This window comes from Mytilus trossulus, chromosome 5 (assembly GCF_036588685.1).
Source record: "Mytilus trossulus isolate FHL-02 chromosome 5, PNRI_Mtr1.1.1.hap1, whole genome shotgun sequence".
Taxonomy (NCBI): Eukaryota; Metazoa; Mollusca; class Bivalvia; order Mytilida; family Mytilidae; genus Mytilus; species Mytilus trossulus.
This window is the reverse complement of record NC_086377.1, coordinates 17,616,069-17,637,585: the sequence shown is the minus strand read 5'-3', so window position 1 is coordinate 17,637,585 and position 21,517 is coordinate 17,616,069. Positions and strand designations below refer to the sequence as shown.

The following is a 21,517-nucleotide window of genomic DNA, read 5'->3' as shown; positions in this document are numbered from 1 at the left end:
AATATTCTTTTTATTTATTTATGAGATCTTTTAAACTTTTCCAAATAATTTTAAAGTTCACTGGTCAATTGCTTTAGATATCTTATCTATTGAGTAACTTTTGTAATTGTCTTTCTGAATATGACAATGGACCAGTTCAATTTGAAATCCATTTAAATCTAGGTAAACTTATAAAGATGACCTATTGAAAAAATACCTTATGGATGATTTTTTTTTCATTGGTTCATATGGCAAGCCAATTTGCTATTTAATTTAATTGTCATATATGTGTATCTATATGTAATATGCTTAAGTTACTTCGAAGTAAGGCGTCAAAGAAAAAAAATATAATAGCCTTTCAAGACGTCATAATTATTAGGACTAGTGCATGTAGTGCTTCATGTGCAATGATATTCATGTAATACAACTTCCCTGGTCTCAATCCAATAACTTTCAAGTAATCTGGTGGTCATATCTATGAGATTAGAATCATATATATCATAATCATTAGCCCATCCATAATTATTCCAAATGTTACAACTTCCTAAATCAGTTTACGTAGAGGTTAAACTTAATATCCATTTCCTGTTTTTATAGGAAAATGATCGATTTCGTCTTAGATTTTATGCATAAAAAATTCCCTATTGGGATAAAAATTCCCAATTTGATGTTCAAGGGACCCATTTGAAAACACCTGGAATCATCCCTGGACACACATCAACGCACAAGTGACGTTTTCCTAAAACCAGTTTTTTTTACGGAAATGCATACAACTCGAAAGTTGTCTTTTCTGAGGGGAATTCAGAGCAGGCCCAGTCCCCCTTTATCTGGTAAAAATATGACAGGGGTGCGCACCCACTTAGGTAGTCAAAGGATCTGCACTTTTGAAAATTTCAGTATCCAACAGTTTTTTTCTTTCATTTATATATTCCTAAAATTCTATATCCTTGTATTTATGAAGGGGTCTAAGGCCTTGCCAGACGACATAATTAATTGGACTAGGAGTAGGTGTAGGAAGGGTCAGGATCCTGAAATCAGGGCTTAAAAACACAAAATCATGTGAAGTCCCGAATTTAAATGAAGTCAGATCAAGCTTATATATTAAGACATAATACTGAAATTGAAAAAAAAAAAAAAAAGATTCCCGAAATCATGAGCTTAAGAACACCTGATCCCAGAGTCCCAACAAAGGTTACAAAACAAGGTAGGTTATGGTGCACATTTTGTGCCTTACATGTGTATACATGTGTAAAAATGATGTATCCCACTCCATTTTTAAATGCAGTGGCGGATCCTGAAGGGGGCTCCAGTCATGCTTCAGTGATTCCCTATATAATCAACCAATGTTTTACCCAAGAAAATGGGGGTGGGGCATTGATGATACATGAGATGTTCATTAACTACATGTATGATAGTAGGATGTCTTGACCCTAGTCCATTTTTAGCCCAGATTTTACAATTTTGATTGCCATACTTCGAGAATATCGGTTTGTATACATATACTAGCTTAAATGTAGGGATTATTTTCATGTTACTATAAGTTTTATAGTCAAATATTCATACCACCCAGGATTAAAACTCGTGGACGGGTACTGGCTTCCGCCATTTTTAAAGATTGTGAATCATGTGACCTACAAGGAATAGAAACTCTACTCGCGCGAAATTTACGAACGGTACGTCATGTGGGGGGCTTTAGTGAAGTCTTATTTAAAATGTCTTATGTTAAACGAATTTGTCATATAAAGCATAAAATTAAGTACTAGAGGACGAGAAACATTTTTAACTGTTACCTGTTACCTAGTCTTTATCTTCCTCCTCTAGCAGGTGCTTCGCTTATACTTCTTCTTCTTCTCTGTATTAGCTTCCTTTAAATAGGAACACCTCTAATATATATATTATTAGAGTATTTGGGGTAAATTTTGTAAGATTTTTTTTTGGTTGTATGTAGATAACTATGTACAGCACACTATGTAGGAGGTTTACTTTCATTTATAAGTTGTTTTTATATATATATATACAGACTGTTTTATTTTGTATCTATTTTTTTTTTTTTTTTTTTTTTTTTTTTTAATATAATAAAAGAAACGTGCACCATAGCAGTATTTACATGTGAGGGTCTTATATACATGTTTTTTTGTTGTTTTATTTGTTTGTTTTAAAACTTAAACATCCAATATTTAAAAGTTGTACAAAAAAAACAAGTATGTATTTTAAAAAGTAAAAATATATTTTGCATCAATTTTAATATGATAAAATATTTCATAATAGTGAACATCAATTTTCTTGACTGGTGATGTGGAATTTCATTGATAAAAATTATAATCTTTTATCTAATTAAAAAGCTAAAAAATTAAAAATAAGACAGTCATTAAAAACAAAGTTCTTATTCTTAGGTTCAGTATCATGTAATAAATTTACTTTGTTTTAAGTGGAAAATGTGGTTAAAAATATTTTGGCATCATATAAAATTATCATTTATAATACAGGAGCTTGTCATTAATTTTAATTATTTTAATTATATGATAACATTTCTCATTTTATAGAAATTTTAAACTTAAAATTATACTCATAAATTTAGAGCTGAACTCGCATTCGGGTGATTATCAATTCATCTTGATGAATATCCTCCTTTTGTCTTCTTTACTAACACACTTATTTGAATCATCTATCTCTAGTCCATGTAATGAGAATATGAATATATTTGTTTCTCCATGTTTAACATTTTTTAATAAAACAGTTCTTATATGTATAAACATTTATCCATTTTTGCTTCTTCACTAATCACTGAATATTGAATATTAATACACAGTATAATTGTTCATATACCTGTACACTTTGGTTTTACACAATATTATTTGATGTTCCTTGCATCTAATATTTCAATTCTCTTGATATGTAGTTGGAATAGTAGGTTTCTAGCTTTCTGCTCTAACTTTTCTGCCAGTTCCATTCCTATACTAAGGGATTCTTTAAAATTGCTCCAGTCTAATATCAGACGTGTAATTTCCATCTTATTGTTGCAGTATGTATTCCATTTTGCAGGACCACAGCTATCCAGAATGACTTTTTTTATATCTATAAAATATTTCTCTCTTATAGTGCTTAGTACAGGACAGGTGGTTATCATGTGTACTATGTCTTCACTTTCTGTATGGCACAGTTGACATGTTGCTTCTGTTGAGAAATGTGTGAACTTATGTTTGTCTGATTGCAATATATAAGTTCCAGTCATCATTCTGGATTTCACAATGGATTTTCTTATCTCAATTCTGGGTTGATTTTTTAGCTTCCAAAATTACATGTTCTGTTTTTCCTATTTCCAAATTATCTATGCAGACATATTTAAGACTGGTTTTATTACAAGCATCAGATTTTAATTTATCATTCCAAAATTTGTGAATTTGTCTATTGATTTCTTCCTTCCATGCATTTTTTTTGGGTGTGCTATTTTGAAGTATGTTGATTGAAGGTAGACTGTATAACTCTAAAATGTTCAGTGTTTTGCTGAAGAAATTTTTCTTGTTATCGAAATTGGTAGCTATCTGTCTGTTCATGACATCTTTGATTTTGGTATTGTCACATGTTATAATGGAATATAGTAGTGATAGTTGTCTCTTATGTATTTCAGCTTCTATCGGCAAGGCTCCCAAAAACAGTAGGACAGCAGCATTTGATGTCCTTTCTGGTAAGGACTGTAGGTGTCTCAGATTCTTCCTGTGAAATTTCTCTAGATCTTCAAGATTAGATTTTGTTAATGGAAGTACCTCTAATCCATATATTAATCTTGGTATAACATATGTTCTATAAATTTGGTAGGAGATTTCTGGGTTGAGTCCATTGGTGCCATGTACTCCAGATCCCATCAGAGCATACCTTGTTCTTCTTGCTGTTTGAATTCTGTCTTTTACGTTGAAGTTATTTTCTGAACCATCTGTTCTTTTTACTCCTAGATGTTCACTGCAATCAGTGGTTTTTACTTTTTTACCATCCATAGTCCAGTTGTAATCAGTTTTAATTTTTGAGCAATCGATTATTTCAGTTTTTGTAGGATGTATTTTGTAATGATGTTCCTTTGCATACCTGTCTATAACATTCAACATTATTTGGAGCTCATGCTCATTATTTGAGATGAAGGCGATATCATCGGCACAGGTTGGTGCTCCTATATAGATGTCTCCTAGATGATAACCCAAGGAATTCTGCTCTAGCTCAACTAACAAATCTTGCACAAATATTTTATATAGATGAGTAGAGAGTATCCCACCTTGTCTAACTCCTTGTTTTATTGTGAAGGATTCGCTTACTCCATCTAGCCATTTTACTTTGGAGCTAAGCCCATTATATAGTTCTGTTAGGATCTTCCAATAGGTGGGGTGAATATTCTGATCAATGGCCTTGTCCATAAGAATTATATGCTGGACAACATCAAATGCTGACTGAACATCTAGAACAGATATATAAAAATTTTCAGTTGACTTTTTGATTTCATATCGGGCTTCAGATATAAGCAGACTTGACATTATTGGTGACAATCCTTCTGTAAATCCGAACTGTAGCAATGTTTTTGATTTTAGATTTAGTTTTCCTATAAAAGCATATTCAAAGGTTTTTCCAATAGTAGCTGTGACTGTTATACCACGATAGTTCCCCATGATAGTTGGATCTTTTTGTTTTTTCAGTACTGGAGTAAGTAGGCCAAAAGTAAATGCTGTTGGTACTGCTTTATTCAGTAGGATGTTGTTAAAAATTGATGTTAATGCAGGGGTAATAGTAGTTTTGGAGTACTTTAGATGTTCAGCTGATATCCCAAATTCATCAGCACTTTTTTTGGTATTAAGCTCATCTATTGCTTTCATGACTTCTGTATCTGTAAAAAGTTCTGCTTCCACAATACTTTGGTCCATTGCTTGTTCATATAGCTGCTGTCTGATTTTACATAGGTTGAGATAGCTATTGTCAAATAACTCTTCCTTTGGGACACTCAGGTCCTCGTAGTAGGATGCAAAACTTCTTCTTTGATCTTCTGGTATGAAATTCAATTCCCCATTGATTTTTAAGCAGTTTGTAGAAGTTTGTTGGCTGCTACGGTTCCTATTGATTAGTCTATAGAAAAGCTGGGTATTTGGGTTGTCCATTATCTGTTGATATAAACTTTGTCTACTGACAGCTTGTTCCATTCTTACTTTGCTACGCAATTTTCTCTTCTCCATGCAGCTTAAGTGTTGTAGCTAATGGATGTTCTTTCTGTTTACCAGCTTCTTGCCACTGTTTGTATATATTTCTGCAAGATTTTATAAGTATTTGAACTTCTGGGGATGCTTTCCATTTTGGACCCTTAAGTTGCAGGAGTTTTGTTGGAATTGTGATATTTCCTGCTCTTACAAGGCTATTTGTTAGAATATCAACCTGTGTGTTAATGTTATTTTCATCCACTATTGCAGTTATATCCTGTTGTATGAGCCTGTTGTATTGGTTTGTATCCATTTGGTCCCATTGTAACTTATACTTGGCTTTTCTGTTTTTATTTGCAGATTTCACTTTTGCTGGTATGTCTATTGTTGTAATGACTCTGACTGAGGTATGCGCGGTGTGATATACCTGACTTAGGTTTGGGGGACTAAAGACGAAGTATATATATTGCAAATAAAAAGAAGAACTTTCAAATTATGATCCTTTACTTTGGATGCAAACGCCAAAAGAGGCTGATACATGTAATCATCACAACAATCATGGTTAAGACAATACAACGTTTCCGGAAAGTACGGATTCAACATACAGATATATAACATCCCCGCCCAAAAATGAAAAATTCCCATATTTTTCAAAAATGTTGAATTCGTACTCCAAAAAGAAAAAGATTCAAAATTTTATATATAACAATTCAACACAAAAAAAACAGGCACCTTTAAACTTCATCATCTATTAATTTCCCATGTTTCACAGACATGTAAATACACATACATATGACCAAATGCTAGTTACTCTTTAACTTCAACATAAATATGATGTGGCGAAATCTTATTAAATATAGCATATCATCATGTACTGAATTTTAGTGTGCTTGCTAAAAAGTGATTGATATACAGTACGAGATTAGATTCAGTGGAGTCCCTACTCCTGCTAATGGTTAGATACACCTTATAATGAATAAAATTTATAGGTTACACTATGTAAAAAAAAAAATCTACTATTGCGCCAACTTTCACGGTACCATCCCTATCATACACAGATTCTCTCGATAAAATAAAACAATAAAGTGATACAAATAAATTTCAGCAGAACAAGACTATCAACCAGGGTTTATTTCTGAGTCATCTCTAATGCAACACTAACACACAAATCAGATTTCCTTTTCTTACTGTGCACAGACAGATTGAAAATTTATAAATGCTAGGATTTCCATCAAATCAGTCATACAAAATGTTCGTTATCATACCAAATCAATTCTTCATCAATCTTTACTAACAAGTAAATTTAAGTATCGCAGTACTTCATTTCAAAACATTAACTACTACCTCTTTGACTGTTCAAAATATTTCACATATTGAGGTATACCATAAAACTAACCATTAGCAACTCAACTACTTAAAAAATACAACAATAAATCCAATAAAATAGCTTGCCTATCTAATCTAATCAACATATTTACAGGTGGACCAACAAAAAACAAAAATCATTCAACACAGTGAACTTTGACGGTATTTTCACACTCAGTGTATTTAAAAAAAATTAACTGATTCATTTAAATCTTTTTAGCAATAAAACAATCTACTGTCTCAAGTGAGCCAAAACATGAAAGTCTTTTCAAATGGAAACTTTTAAAAAGAAAAATTAATACTTTTCTCAAAACTTTGTATGTCGTTATATTCAAATAGTTGAAATACTTAAAAAAAAAATAACAGTTCTGTGACAAAAAAAAACAACATCTTTAACATATGTTTGCAATAAATGATATTACTTCATGTACTAATCATAAAATGTATCAATAAAATGTATCTTCAAAACAGTTCAAGTAAATTGTATCTTGTTCTGTAACTTTCGATATGCATGAGATAAATCTCACAGCAAAATATGTCTTATTCAGCCTTCTGATTGCGTTGTCACGAGATAAATCTCACAGACATGCGTTTACGGAATAATCGGAGGTGGTCTCGACTTCAATAAGGCACGCGCCTTTGGTCCTAACTGATTGTCTTCGATCCAAATTGCGTTTTGCGCCGGTTCCCCTATTAAATGCGCAAGGTAGCGAGTATTTCCATCGTGATTTTTCTTTGCTAAAAATCTTTTCACTTTTAATAATGTCCCGTCTGACGCAGAGCTTGTTTCATTGCCTGATGTTACAAAATAATCGTCTCTGAATCGAATAGGTTTTTGTCTCTGTCTTGTTGATCTTCGGAGATTCGGCACTTCTTGAATTTCGTTATTTGTGCTAGATTGTTCACTAATCAAATTATCATGACTTGTTGACGCAGTATCCACGGTATCTTGTTTGTTTATAACACGATCCATAAAATATTCACATGGATTTGGTACACGAATATACGCTGGTTTTAAACGGTTTATATGCACTTTTGGAATAATTTTGTTTGTATTTGGGTCCATTAACGAATAAAGATGAGGACTGTCTATTTGATGAATGAAATACGGTCCTGCATGTTTTAGCTTAAATTTCTGACCAGCTCCTCTTGGGTCTTTTCCTAAGTACACATAATCCCCTTTTTCTAGAGACAAATTATGAGCTTTCTGATTAGCCCTTTCAATCATTGATATTTTAGATTTTTCTGAATTTTCACGCACTTGTTTTCGAATGAATTCAAGTTTGTCAGCAAACTCTCGAATATAATTGTGATAATCTTTGGGAATTTCTGAAAATGCGGTTTTTGATACACACGATAAGGGAAATGATGGTCTTTGTCCATAGATAATCTCAAATGGTGAATATTTTGTTCCTTCATTTACGGAATTGTTCATAGAAAAGACGATGCTTGGAATAAAATCCTCCCAATTTGTATTGTTCAACAAATACGGTGTAATTCGCTCTGCTAAGGTTCTGTGTGAGCGTTCGCAAGTTCCCAAACAGTGATGTGTAAAACTTGGTGTGAATTGTTGTTTGATATCTAAAAGTCTACATATTTCTTTCGTGCATTTTCCTATCATCTCGGATCCATGATCGCTAATAAGAGTATCAAAAACACCAAACTGAGTGATTATTTTATAAAGTGCATGCGAAACAGTAATTGGGTCGGAATTTGGTATAGGCTCTGTAAAAATAAACTTGCTAAACATATCGACTGCAGTACACACGTAACTGTTGCCTGACTTAGACACTGGAACAGGACCAAAAAGGTCAATTTCCCAAACTTGAAAAGGACGAATTGGAGTTTGAAAAGCAACAATGCCGGCTTTAGTCTTTCTGGTAGTCATCTTACGACACTGGCAAGCATGACAAGATTTTATGAAGTCGGACACTTTTCCTGCTAAATTTGAAAAATAATAATGTTCCCTTATCAAATCTATTGTATGCTGTATGCCGCCATGGCCTCCAAGTGGTGAATCGTGGTAAAGCGAAATAATTGTTTTTACGGCTATTTCAGGTAACGCAAGCTGATACTGACAAAATTGTTGTGTTCGCTTAGATCTTGCGACTCTAGTGTGAAAAAGCAAGTCATCGAATAAAGAAAAATCTCCTGATTCAAGTAGAACTTTACGAGCTAGTATTTGTGATTGTGGTAAATCACCATTTTCTAAATATCGGAAAATATTGCCAAATTGCGGGTCATTAACTTGTAACTGTTTTAAACTTTTCGGACTGAAATCACAATTTCGGAAAATTTTCATAGATTCTATTTTCTGTTGGACAGTTTGCTCATCGGAAATAAAATTAACATCTGACGAATTGTCTACAGTTGTCGATACTATGCTATCACTTTCAGAGATATTTGATGAGCTTAATGCAGATTGGCTCGTTTCGACGTTATTTGTAATAAATTGACTTGCTTCGCTTGAATTGTTCATCATAAGGTTTTCATCACTTGTTTCACCTTTATCGTAAGATTGAACAGAATGTTCTTTTTCGGAAACTTTTGCAGTTGAGTCGGAAATGTCAGACGCCATCGGTTTTTCGACTATCGATATGGGTTGATTCGTGCGAATTCGTTTCTTAGTAAATTTGCGTTTAACACAATCATCATTTTCCTCGGTATCGCCATCATATTCAAAGTCTGTTTGTTTGAAAGATTCACTGACTGACCTACTAAACAAATTTTGCAAAATATCAATATTATTAAGCTGTAGCTCGTCGGTGTCACTTGATTTGTCACTACACAATAAGTTTGTAAAAGGCATGCCATTCGGTGTAATAATATTTCCGACATTTTCAGTGTGATAGGGAAAATATGGATCAAGCTGGTCCGGACTTTCAAAACCTGTTGTTGACGATTTGTTAGGCGCACGGGACAGAGCGTCGGCGACTTGCATGTCTTTACCCGGTTTATATCTCAATTCAAAATTAAACTGCTGTAATATGGCGATCCACCTTTCATAGATTGCTCCTTTTAACTGTTTTTGAAAAAGTGGCTTAAGTGCTTGGTGATCACATTCAACTACGAATTTCTGTCCCCTTAAATACATTGAACAGTCTAATATTGCTGTTACCATACCAAGAAGCTCCAATTTTGTGGGACCATAAGACCTCTGCCATTTACTTAGAGACTTTGAACCAAAACGAATAACACGCAATTCTTCACTAGAATCATCCATTGGGTGTTGTTGATATAACATATATCCTATTCCTTTACACGATGTGTCAACTGCAAGGTAAAACGGCAGGTCGTACTTCGGAAACGCAAGAACTGGTGAGTTTGCTAGTAATGTTTTAACTTTCTTAAAAGCCTGTTCCTGTTCGATTCCCCATTTAAATTTTACAGATTTTTTCAGTAACTTGGTCATTGGGTCAACTTCTGCACTAAAGTTTTGTATGTACTTTCGAAACCAGTTAAAAAGTCCAATGGCTCGCCGTAAATCTTTAACCGATGTTGGCGATGGCATATCTAGTACTGCACTAACACGATCGGCGGGAGGTTGAATTCCATCTTTTGATATCAGATGTCCAAGAAAAACGCAAGAACTTTGTGCGAATGAACATTTCTTAGGTCCGAGCTTTAATCCGGCAGTGGCAAGACGATTAAAAACTTCATTTAAGTCACCAATATGATCCTCAAATGTTTCAGAAACTATCAGTATATCGTCCAAGTAACATAAACAAGATCGAAATGTCAAGCCCTTTAAAACTTTGTCCATTAATAGCTGCATGGACGCTGGAGCGGAACTTAAACCCATTGGTAAACGGAGAAATTTATAAGATCCAAAACAAGTGTTAAACGCAGTATATCGTTGACTTTCCATTGAAATAGGTAATTGGAAAAATCCAGAGCTCAAATCTATTGATGTAAGAAAAACTGGTTTTCGGTCAGAAAAAGATTCGGTTAAGTCTTGTAAATCTGGTATTGAATACCGGAAGTCTTGACATTGACTATTTAAGTACCTAAAATCACAACAAAATCTGAACTGAGACAAACTTGTAGATTTATTCATTAAAGTGTTTTTAGATTGAGGTCTCGTTCTTTTAGATACAAGAACTATCGGACTAGTAATCGGTATATCTTCCGTTTCTTGAACCGGTGAAATAATGCCCTGTTTCAGTAATTCATCCAAGTGATCACGTAGTACATTTTTCTTGTCCGGTGACAATCTATAAGGTTGCTGATGCTTTGGTTTAAAGTCTGGTTTTAAGCAAATATTATGTTTAACAAGTTCTGTATATCCTAACCTGGGATTTTCATCCGTAACAAACAAATCTTTATATTCAATTAAAAATTGTGATATTTGCCGCTGCTCATCGGTTGATAAATTTTTCGGCAATTCAAAGTTTGACAAAAACTTGGACTCAGTTTCTTCACCTGAAGTATGACTACTTTTATCTAATTGTACATTTTGAACAAAGTGTTTGTCTTTTTCATCTGCATTGATTAACATGTAATCCTCCGTGAACGGTTCAAAACTAGCAATAATGTCTCCACGTGAGATAAATATTTGGTCATTAGTAGGATTTAATAACTTGATCGGAACAGTTTTATGACTATTTACAGTAACAACGGCTTTTGAAATAAGAAGTCCGCTTTTCAACAAATGAGAACTATTCTGACACATTCCTGTTTGTCCCTGTAGAATAAAGTTGGCCACTTTACCCCATATCAAAAGTTCAGAATTTGGATCTACAGTAACATGCTTTTGTAATTTTATTTTCGCTGTTTTATTTGAGACAGATAAACTACTAAAATCCAATACAATTTTCTTTGAAATTAAGTAACTTGTACCAAGAATCAATGGATGTGAAGATTGAGTTAGAATATATGTATGTATCCAATGCTTGCCCTGTGGCACTTGTATTTTGACGGTACATTTGCCAACAATATTAACGGACTGGTTATTCGCCAAAACTATTTTCTCTGATACTGAACATATTGACGTTTTACAAGTGTCAGGCAAAGAATCATAAAAACTTTTAGAAATAATGTTTATTGAACTTCCAGAGTCTACAAGTGCAGCGACAGATATGTGATTGACCTTGACGGGCATATGAATAAATTGAGATTTGAAACTAGTTAAATTTTCATCAGTAAATTCGCAGTCTTCAGTATCAGTGGAATAATTAACATAGTTTATTTCTTCACCTTGACGACTTTGAGGCGGACTCCTTTTTCTGGCACCTATGGATGAACGCCCGGGGGAGCGTGCCCTATGACCCCCGGGTTCGACTGGTTTCCCGGATTACTATGACGGTAACACTGAAAAGCACCATGACCGAATTGCTGACAAAGTTGACACTGCGTAGTTGGACTTATTTCACCGTGACCATTCCAGTTGCAAATTGCTCGATAATGACCAGGAGCCTGACAATTAAAGCATGTTTTTGGTCGGTTATTTCCTGCCTGACTTGGAAAGTTATTGTTGTAACGAGGGTTGTTGTAACGAGGTTTTTGATATTTTGGAGGCATTTCTGGTTTGATATCGGTACTTTGTGATTTTAATTCTGATAATGCTTTTGTGAGCTCTTTAACTTGGTTTTGTAAATCTTGAACCGCATTATTATCATTAGCAATCATTGGCTTAGCAGCTGCAACACAAACTTCATCATTCTTCCTATACCCATAGGCTTCGCCCATTTTAGCTGCGGCCAACGCACTAACACTGTCTTTATGTGTACCAGCCCTAACGAAAAACGCAAGCTGTTCCGGTAAACCCTTTATAAATTGAGAGAGAATTTCATGGTCCTTCTTTTTCAAAATCTGAGCTTTCTCAACTATCTGTCCATAAAAATCTTCCAAAATTTGACCCCTACTTAATTTCATATTTTGAAAATTTTCGCTCTCAAGGAACACAGTCGGACTTTGCCAATCTAACTCAATATACTTTTCTTCAAAAATTGTAAGAAAATGTCTCCATGTACGTTTGCTTCCCGAATCTAGTGAATTAAACCATGTTAATGCAGGCCCTGTTAAATTAAGGTGGAAAGCGGCAATCATTCTCTGATCATCGATATGGTCAATTTTGTGAAGAGTTGCAAATGAAGTAAATTCTTTCATAAACACTGACGCATTTTCGTGAGGATACCCCCCAAATTTGCGACAAGCAGCCAATTTTTCCATTATTGTATCTGAATCTCGAATGAAACTTCCTGATTGATTTGCCAATGAAACAGAATTATTGGGAGTGTTTATTTTAGGAACTAAAGAAAGTAATTCGTTGAATTCGGCATCCTCAGATTCGTAATTTCGTGGCAAATAAGTGTCATGAAAAAGAGCTAGATCGTCTTCACTATCATATCGGTTCATGGGTGACGCTTTTTGTCATAGAAAATTCAAATGTAACGAGATAAATCTCACATACATAAATAAACAGTTTTATTCAAATATACAGCCATTTTCTGCCCTTTTGTAACGTTGCGAGTCATACCACGTGTTTTGCACTGTTGACAATTATCTTCATTTTAATGTTTCATATGTTCATTTTGTAATATTAGGTACCAATTGTTCGATTTTTGGTTCCTCCACCATGTGATATACCTGACTTAGGTTTGGGGGACTAAAGACGAAGTATATATATTGCAAATAAAAAGAAGAACTTTCAAATTATGATCCTTTACTTTGGATGCAAACGCCAAAAGAGGCTGATACATGTAATCATCACAACAATCATGGTTAAGACAATACAACGTTTCCGGAAAGTACGGATTCAACATACAGATATATAACAGCGGACAGATTGATACTGGATTTTTCATCTATAGTGTAGTTTAGTACTAGTTTTTTGTCTTGGACTAGTATATAGTCAATTTGTGATGAAGATGACCAAGCATGATGGAAAAATGTGTGCTTTTCGCATATATCTTGTCCTGTTGATAAAGTTGATAAACCCATTTCTGCCACAAAGTTCTTCAGCATCTTGTCATGTTTGTTACTTCTCGTAGATAGGAGTGTCCCATTCAAATCTCCACAAAGTATAACTTTGTGAGTCTCCTGATACTTTTGTATGATATCATATATTATATCCAAACATTCTGTATATTCAAATTGGGAGTCTGTATTGCAAGTTGGCATGTATGCATTTATAAAACATAGTTCTTGTGAGGCTGTTATTAGTATTGCAATTACTCTTTCATTGCCATCTTTTAGCTTTTTAATGCTGTTAGTCCATGCATTTGGCCATAATATGGAGACTCCAGCTTTGCCTTTAGGAAGTTTAAAACTGTCTATTGGGTCATTGGTATCCGAACATCTTGTATGATTTTCCATATCTGGCAGTATGTTTTTAATTTCTCTAATTTGAAAATCCCATAGGAAGTGCTCTTGAAGACATACTATTGATTTTGACAGGTCTAAAGAATGTAGGAATGTAATGTTTGTTTTTAATCCTTCAATGTTGTTTGTGATAATCTCTATTGTTGGATTATAATTTTTACCTTTCCTGCAGCTTGTTCCTGATCTGGCGGGCGGCTTTCTTGGGCTAGTACACGAAAATTTCCCTGCTCTTTATCCGTAGCACTGGTGTCATTGATTGTCTGTACTTTTAGGTTGTCAGATGTTGGATGTGTACAAGACAAGTGTTCTGACAGGGTATTTTGATGTTTTTCAATATCCTGTGATGGTATATTTATTTCATTATGTGTGTCCATCCTCTGGCTTTGGTCGAGCATGCCAGTCAATCCTTGATTGTGTGTTCTCCTGTCAAGGGTTGTTATTTTGCTTTTTATAGAGATATCCCTATCTCTCTCTCTTTGAGTATTGATGTTCTGCTGCTTTTGTATTGTGTTAGCTCTTACTGCATTTTTTTGGTTTTGTTGACCTGTATGATTCATATTCTTGTTGAAATTTTGAGGATGTGGCAGGAGTCCTGGTTTTGTTGTCTGTTGTATAGGCTCAGGATTCAATGGATGGCTTGTTGCATTCATTCTTTGTTGATTCTGTTGCCCTATGTTTGGATTGATATGTGTATTTGACAAGTTGTGGTGTTGATATTGCCCTTGTTGTCTTTGCAGTACTTCAAATGGAGCAGTTGGTATATAAACTCCTGATGTTTGCCGCTGATTTATATATGTTGGTATAGTATATGAACTTTGCATCTGCCTCCCAGTTGGCATAGTATATGGACCTTGCATATGCATCCTAGTTGGCATAGTATATGGATTATGCATCTCAGTTGGCATAGCATATTGATTGTACATTCCAGTTGGCATATACCTTGGTATGTTTGTCGTTGGCACATGTTGGTTTGTGTATGCTGTATGTGTATATTGTGGTAATCCATGATTCATCAAGTGTGGGTGAGATGGAAAATTTCCTGTACACATATATGGATTTGTAGGAGGATGGTTTTTTACCTGTAGCGCAATTTGCGTTGTGAGTGCTGTTTGAATACACATATTTTGTGTCATTTGGGCTTCAATTGCTCTTAATCGATGTTCAAGCAGCATTTCTCTCATGTTGTTATGCGCTTTCCATTCTTGTTGGTTATTATCAATCCTGGTTGTATTATCAGTTCTTGTCTGGTTTTTATTTGGTTGATCATTTTGCGTTTTGATTGTCTCTATTACAGTTCTCATGTGTTTGATTTCATTTTCAAGATTCAGTATTCTGGTCTTTTGGGAGACTATAATTTCGTCTTTATCTGATCTTTTTGTCCCAGTTGTTGATTTGGAACCCTTTTTCTTGTCTGTGGATTGCATTGATGTTTTGTCGATGGATGTTCTGACTATTCTCATATGATTGTCCTGATGCTTTCTTCTCATGGGATTTTGTATTCATTTTTATTATGGGTTGAATTGGTGATATTGCCCTTTTGACCAGAGTCTCATCTTCTGTTGCTTCTGGCAGCATTTTCTGATCTTTATTTTGGTCATCAGGATTCAAGGTTTTTATGGCTTCCTTTTCCTCTATCAATATTTCCTTGATGTTCTCTGTATTATTATTTTCTAGGCTCTGATCTTGAATTTCCTGTATACTCTCTATATTATGTATTTGATAAGTCTCTACATCTGTGCTTGATTCTTCTGGAGAATTATGTTGTTCTTCATCGCACTCCATGTAATTTCTGCTCTCATATAGCATGTCGTCATTGCAGAATCTGCATATGTATTCTATATGTTTTAGCTCTTCACTGCCTATATCCTTCGAGATGTTTTCACACTCATAGTGGTACCAGTAGTCACACCTATCGCAGCCTATCCCATCTTCTACATATTTTCTGCAGGATGGACATATACTTGTGTCTGATTCAGCTCCTTGTACCTCTACATTCTGGTTGTTTCTATTGTATATATTCAAACTAGTTTCATTGTCTTTTTGATGACTACTCTGCCTATTGTCGCTGTTTGTTATAGACTTTTGTATCACTTTTGAAGAGTACTTCTTCATCTGAGATATACAGGTATGAATACTGTTGTTAAGCAATTGTATCTCGCAATATTCCTTTCTAATTTTTTCACAAAGTTTATCAAAAATGTCGTTGATAAATATATCTACTCTCTTTCCATTAACGTTCATTGAACAGCTGGTATGGTATAGATTAATGGAGAATTTCAATACGCTGCCGGCTTGACCATTTTGTTTCCTGTTATATACTCGGTAGCATGAGTCAACTGTTAAACCTGCCTCCTCGATTCCATCTTGTTTTTGTACTACGGCAAGGCTGTTTTCATCTGTAGAGTTCAATATTTTGTGTATTTCTCCTTTTAGTATTTCATATGCTCCTGCACTCATTTCTACAACGAAATTATTTCCTGCCTTAAGTTCGTATTTTAAATGTTGTCTCTGGCAGGCATCTGATTTTTTTTGGAGGGCTTTCTCTTTATTTAAGGTATACAGCCTGGTGTTAATTGTTGATGGTTGAAGATCTCCTGTTGAGGCTGTTTTCCTAAATTTCCTTAATTCCATACTTTCTGATATTTTTTTTGTCTATTTTATCAGTATATTGTTTTGTTGTTGGATATATATTGGATTTTTTTTTTTTATTCTCTTTAACTAATCAGTAACTCATAGAATTCTGTCTACTTTTAAAATCTATATATGGTTATCCACAGGGGTATAGTGGTGTAGCGCGGAATCCCACGCTGACCTAACCCTGATTGTGGATGGTAAGCTACTATGTATGGTGTAGCAAATTTTTAAATATTGTTATGTTCTCTGAATCCTATATCCTGACTTTTTAAATATATATTCGGATATGCTGGTTATTGTAATGGACTTTTATTATAGGTTTCAGGACAGAGATCTAAACCAAGTTTTCCAGTTGAGCCAAATGGTATAGCGCGGAGTCCCACACTGACCTGATACTCAGTATCTGGAAAACTGTAATTAGTGGTATAGCGCGGAGTCCCACGCTGACCTTAAATTTTGTTGTCCTGATCACTATAATAAAATGTTATGATTTTGTTGTTTGTTTTTTTTTATCCTCTAGTTGTTATTCAGGTCCTTTTCTTTTTCTTCCCCTTGTTTTTCTGTTATCCAGCAATCTTTGATAGTCTGAAGAGTGAACTTCATTAACCAAGCACGGGCTAGATGATAGTTAGGATGAATCCCGTCATATAACAGACTGATGTTGTAAAGGCGCCTGCTTTTGACGTCGCCGGCGTGTCTGCTACTTTCTCCTTCACCTTTATATTTTTTTGCTTGCCTGTAAGACGTTCTATACAGGTCACTGTTAAGACTAGAAGGATGATGTTGACTTTCTAAATTTATATTTTTGATGGCTTTGTTGACCTCTATGATTTGATGTTCTAATGTATGGTCTTCGTCTTGTTGTTCTTTTTCCTCCGTGTCTTTCAATTTGTAATTTTGGTCCTTTTTCTTTGACTTCTGAATTTTATTCCACATGGAAAAGAATGGGATTTCAAGGATAGTATATTTACTATGTGGAGAGAGCTTTTCGAGTTGTTTTATTATTTCCCTGTATTTTGTAGTAAGATGTTCAACAATATCTTGTGTATCTTGGTACCGTATTTTGATCTGTCTTGTTCTTTTATTCAGTTCAGTAAAATCACAGGTACCAATAAGAATGTATAACCAGATATTCCTATCTATGAGTTGTAGCTCTGTTTCTAAGTTGTCTTCTAGCCAAGACACTGCTGAGTTAGCGTTAAGCCCTCCTTCACACCAAAAACTAATTTCTCTATGCTGCTGATGAAATTTTTGTTTTTGTATTTTGGCCCCAATGCTGTCACTCAAAAGAACTGGTTTGTATTTTTGTGGCCCTTCTGGTGTTGGAATTGGCCTGCTAGCGCTCTTTTTCAGCTTTATCAATGACATACAGGTAGGTTGTTTTCTTTTATAAAGACTTTGTAATAATAATAAGCTTCCGGATTATCACCCGAAATGCAAGCCCAAACGTTTATTTTATAAATATGAAACAAGACAAAGAAAAAAATATTAATATGAACAACGGAGAAAATAAATAAGACCGAAAGAAAAAAAAAAAATTCAAGACAAAAATCAAAAATGGCGGTCAATATGAAATATATTTATGTTTTTTTTGTTTTGGGAAAAACTGGATTAATACAAGTTTTGTTTTGTTTGTCTCAATGTGTATGTATGTGTGCTGTACAAGTTTTATACAATGTGCATTAAATAAGATGCCAAACTTAAAACAATTTCTCTAAATTTCTCTCGTAAAATTTTTCACTTCCACTTCTTTCAAGCCTCACTAAAACCTTTCAAGCCTCACTAATACACTTTTGCTTATATAGCGTATTTCAAATTTGCACCCTTACCCTTACTCTAATCTATTGAGATTATATAATAAAGCACTAAGAAATGCCCTTCTTAAATATAAATGTACTGAAAATAATAATTAATTTAAATGAAGAAGAAAAATATAATGCTCAACTTTTGTAATATCTGAGACTACTATAACAGTTATAGTAGTCTCAGGTAATATACATGTTGGAAAAAATAGAAGAACCATCAGAAGTAACCAGGCAGGATATAAAACGTGCAGCAAGAGAAAGTGTTTTAAGAAAATGACAGAACCAATGGGAATCAAGTTAACGTGGCAGAAATTATTATAACTATCATCAAAAAGTTTGTCAAAAAATACCAAAACATTTACCATCCAAATGGTCGTTTTCAATTATTACTAGTTTGAGAACAGGTTATTGTGATCTAAATGATTATAAATCCAAAATCATACCATCATCAGACAAAAACTGTTCCTGTGGAGAGCCAGAAACTGTAGAACACTACCTTTTACATTTTTCTAACTATGAGGAGGCTAGAGAGAGGATGAGCACATCTATTTACTTTATTACAGGAAATATACGCATGAATTTAGACACCTTACTAGGAATCGATGAAGAAGACATTAATAGAGACAATCGAAATGAGATATTGTGCCATCTGGGAAATTATTTAACGGAGTCTGGTAGATTCAAAAACACTATACAGCAAAAAACACTATAAATCTAAATCAAAATTCAAGTCAAAATTTTTTAAGCAGCAGCCACCATTTCAATAAATTACATGAGTGAACATTACATATGTGAAGAAACTACAAAAGAGGAAACGTACACAAGTGTTTACAGTGTCATTTGGGACACTAACTAAAGACTAAAGTCACTATAAAGATCACTAAAGTTTATTCAATTCACCGTACGGCCTTCAACAATGAGCAAAGCCCATCATGTACCGCATAGTCAGCTATGATAGGCCCCGATCATGAAGACAATGTAAAACAATGCAGACTCTAAATAAAATTTAATTACTCACATCCACACAACAGAAAGAAAGAACTGAGAGTACTGTCAATACTCGCAGTTACTGACAGCTAGTTCAAAGTTTACTGGCTAGGTATAAATTTTCTAAATCTGAATATGAAAAGGGTGGTGTAACGGAAACCCAGCGGCACCTCCTATCAATTAATTAATGAAGTGACCCCCCCCCCCCCCCCCGATATTTCAGTATTTGCTGGTTTCCTCAATTAATGCACAAAGAGGTGTTTGCCGCATGTGTATTGACCCTGCCAGGAGGTTCAGAAATAAGGAAAATATTCGCATTCATTATATTTGCATGTACTTTTATTATTATTTATTAATATTTGCATGAAGCTGCAAGAAGTTATATGATAACCGCTGGTTCAAGAGCTCACCAGACCTCATGTTTTATCTATTACTATGTACATGTAAGTACGAGTAAATATGTAGGACTCTAAAGTGCGATGGTCTAGTACGATGGTGTCTCACACTAAAGTGCGATTGTTGTTTGTTCGCTAAACTGAGTACGTTGGTGTATTACACAAAAGTGCGATAGTCCAAAGGGTAAGATTCGGGGGGTAAAAAAAGGAAGATGTGGTATGAATGCCAATGAGACAACTCCCGAGACAACTCTCCCACTAGAGACCAAATTGACACTAAAATAAACAATTATAGGATAAAAGTACGATGGTGTCTCAAGCTAAAGTGCGATTGTTGGTTGTTTGCTAAAGTACGTTAGTGTGATTACGCTAAAGTGCGATGGTCCAAAGGGTAAGATTCTGGGGTAAAAAAACCCGAAGATTTGGTATGATTGCCAATGAGACAACTCTCCCACAAGAGACCAAAGTGACACAAAAATTAACAATTATAGGATACAGTACGGCCTTTAACAATGAGCAAAGCCCATACCGCATAGTCAGCTATAAAAGGCTCCGAAATAACCATGAAAAACAATGCCGACTTTAAATAAAAGGAGCAGGTTCAGTAAGACCCTTTTTCGCCCCAAAATATAACAGTTTTAGGAATTTGTGAAAATGGTGTCTTTAAGCTATATTTTGGAAAGTAAAATGCTTCTGCTTCATAAATATGAGCTCTTTTTGACAATACAAAGCACCAATATCGCGTTCTAGCATCATTTAGTGGTAAAATTATTACTGAAATCTTCAAAATCTTAGCATTTTGGTTAATTTTTAGACGGTGTCCGTCTTAAATGAAACTGGCCGCATTCGTGTTCATTCATAATATTAAAATGTCAGTTGTATTTGATAATAATACAAAACATAAAAAGGTTGAGAATGAACACGGATGCGGCCACTTTCATTTTTGACAAAAACTATCTAAAAAGTGACGTTATTTGTCATATTTTATTGATTTTTCTATGATTATGTTTTTAGTATTAATCTATGTATCTAGAATGTGTTTTTAATTACTACTCAATATATTATAATATTTTTTATATGCTCGTTTACGGAACGTATTATTGTATACTGTTGTCCGTCTGTTGTCAACATGTCGGACATTAACTCAAAAACTCTTTAACCAATTTGCATTAAACTTTAGGAAATTGTTTATATCTATTGACGTGAGCTCCTTTTTTGGTTCTTTTATAAATTTTAGATTTTAATAAAGTTTCTGGGTAATGGGTTTTTATTCAATACAATTGGTGTTTTTTCAGTTTTCTCATAATATCTCAAAAATGCTTTCACAAAGCAAGAAATTTTGGGGAATTGTTTATATCTATTAACACGAGGTCGCTTTAAATTTTTATAAAATTTTACGTTTCCGAGTTAACGGATTTTATTAATTAACAAAAGGCTCTCAAGAGCCTGAATCGCTCACCTTAATTTTTTTGGTTAAATCTCTCATCAATGATTATTTTGGCTTTTAAATTTATTTAAATGTTCTTTGAATCGTCCTATTTTCTTCAAAAGCAAAAAAAAAAAAATCATTTTCTCCTATGTTCTATATATTTTAGCCATAGGAGCTATGTTTCTTGAAATACAAGGAAATAAAAAATAAAATTTATACTAGATACTCTGAAACTCATTTAGCCTAAGTTTGGCTGAAATTGATACAGTAGTTTCATAGGAAAAGATTTTTTAAAGTAAGTCAACATGTTGAACAAATTGTGAAAAAAGTCTTTAAAGGGCAATAACTCCTTAAGGGGTCAATTGACAATTTTGGTCAAATTGACTTATTTGTAGCTCTTACTTTGCTTAACATTTTTGCTATTAACAG

The 21,517-nt window shown here is 34.1% G+C and overlaps 1 protein-coding gene across 1 annotated transcript in view; it reads right to left on the bottom strand.

The window, feature by feature from the left end:
- LOC134718608 (dTDP-D-glucose 4,6-dehydratase-like) overlaps positions 1-1,600 on the bottom strand; it is a 37,900-nt gene extending 36,300 nt beyond the window's left edge. Inside the window, exon 1 of the mRNA XM_063581239.1 lies at positions 1,543-1,600. Coding sequence (XP_063437309.1) covers positions 1,543-1,585 — 43 coding nt within the window. The 5' untranslated portion in view covers positions 1,586-1,600. The remainder of the gene's footprint in view (positions 1-1,542) is intronic.
- Between the last annotated feature and the right edge of the window lie 19,917 nt (positions 1,601-21,517).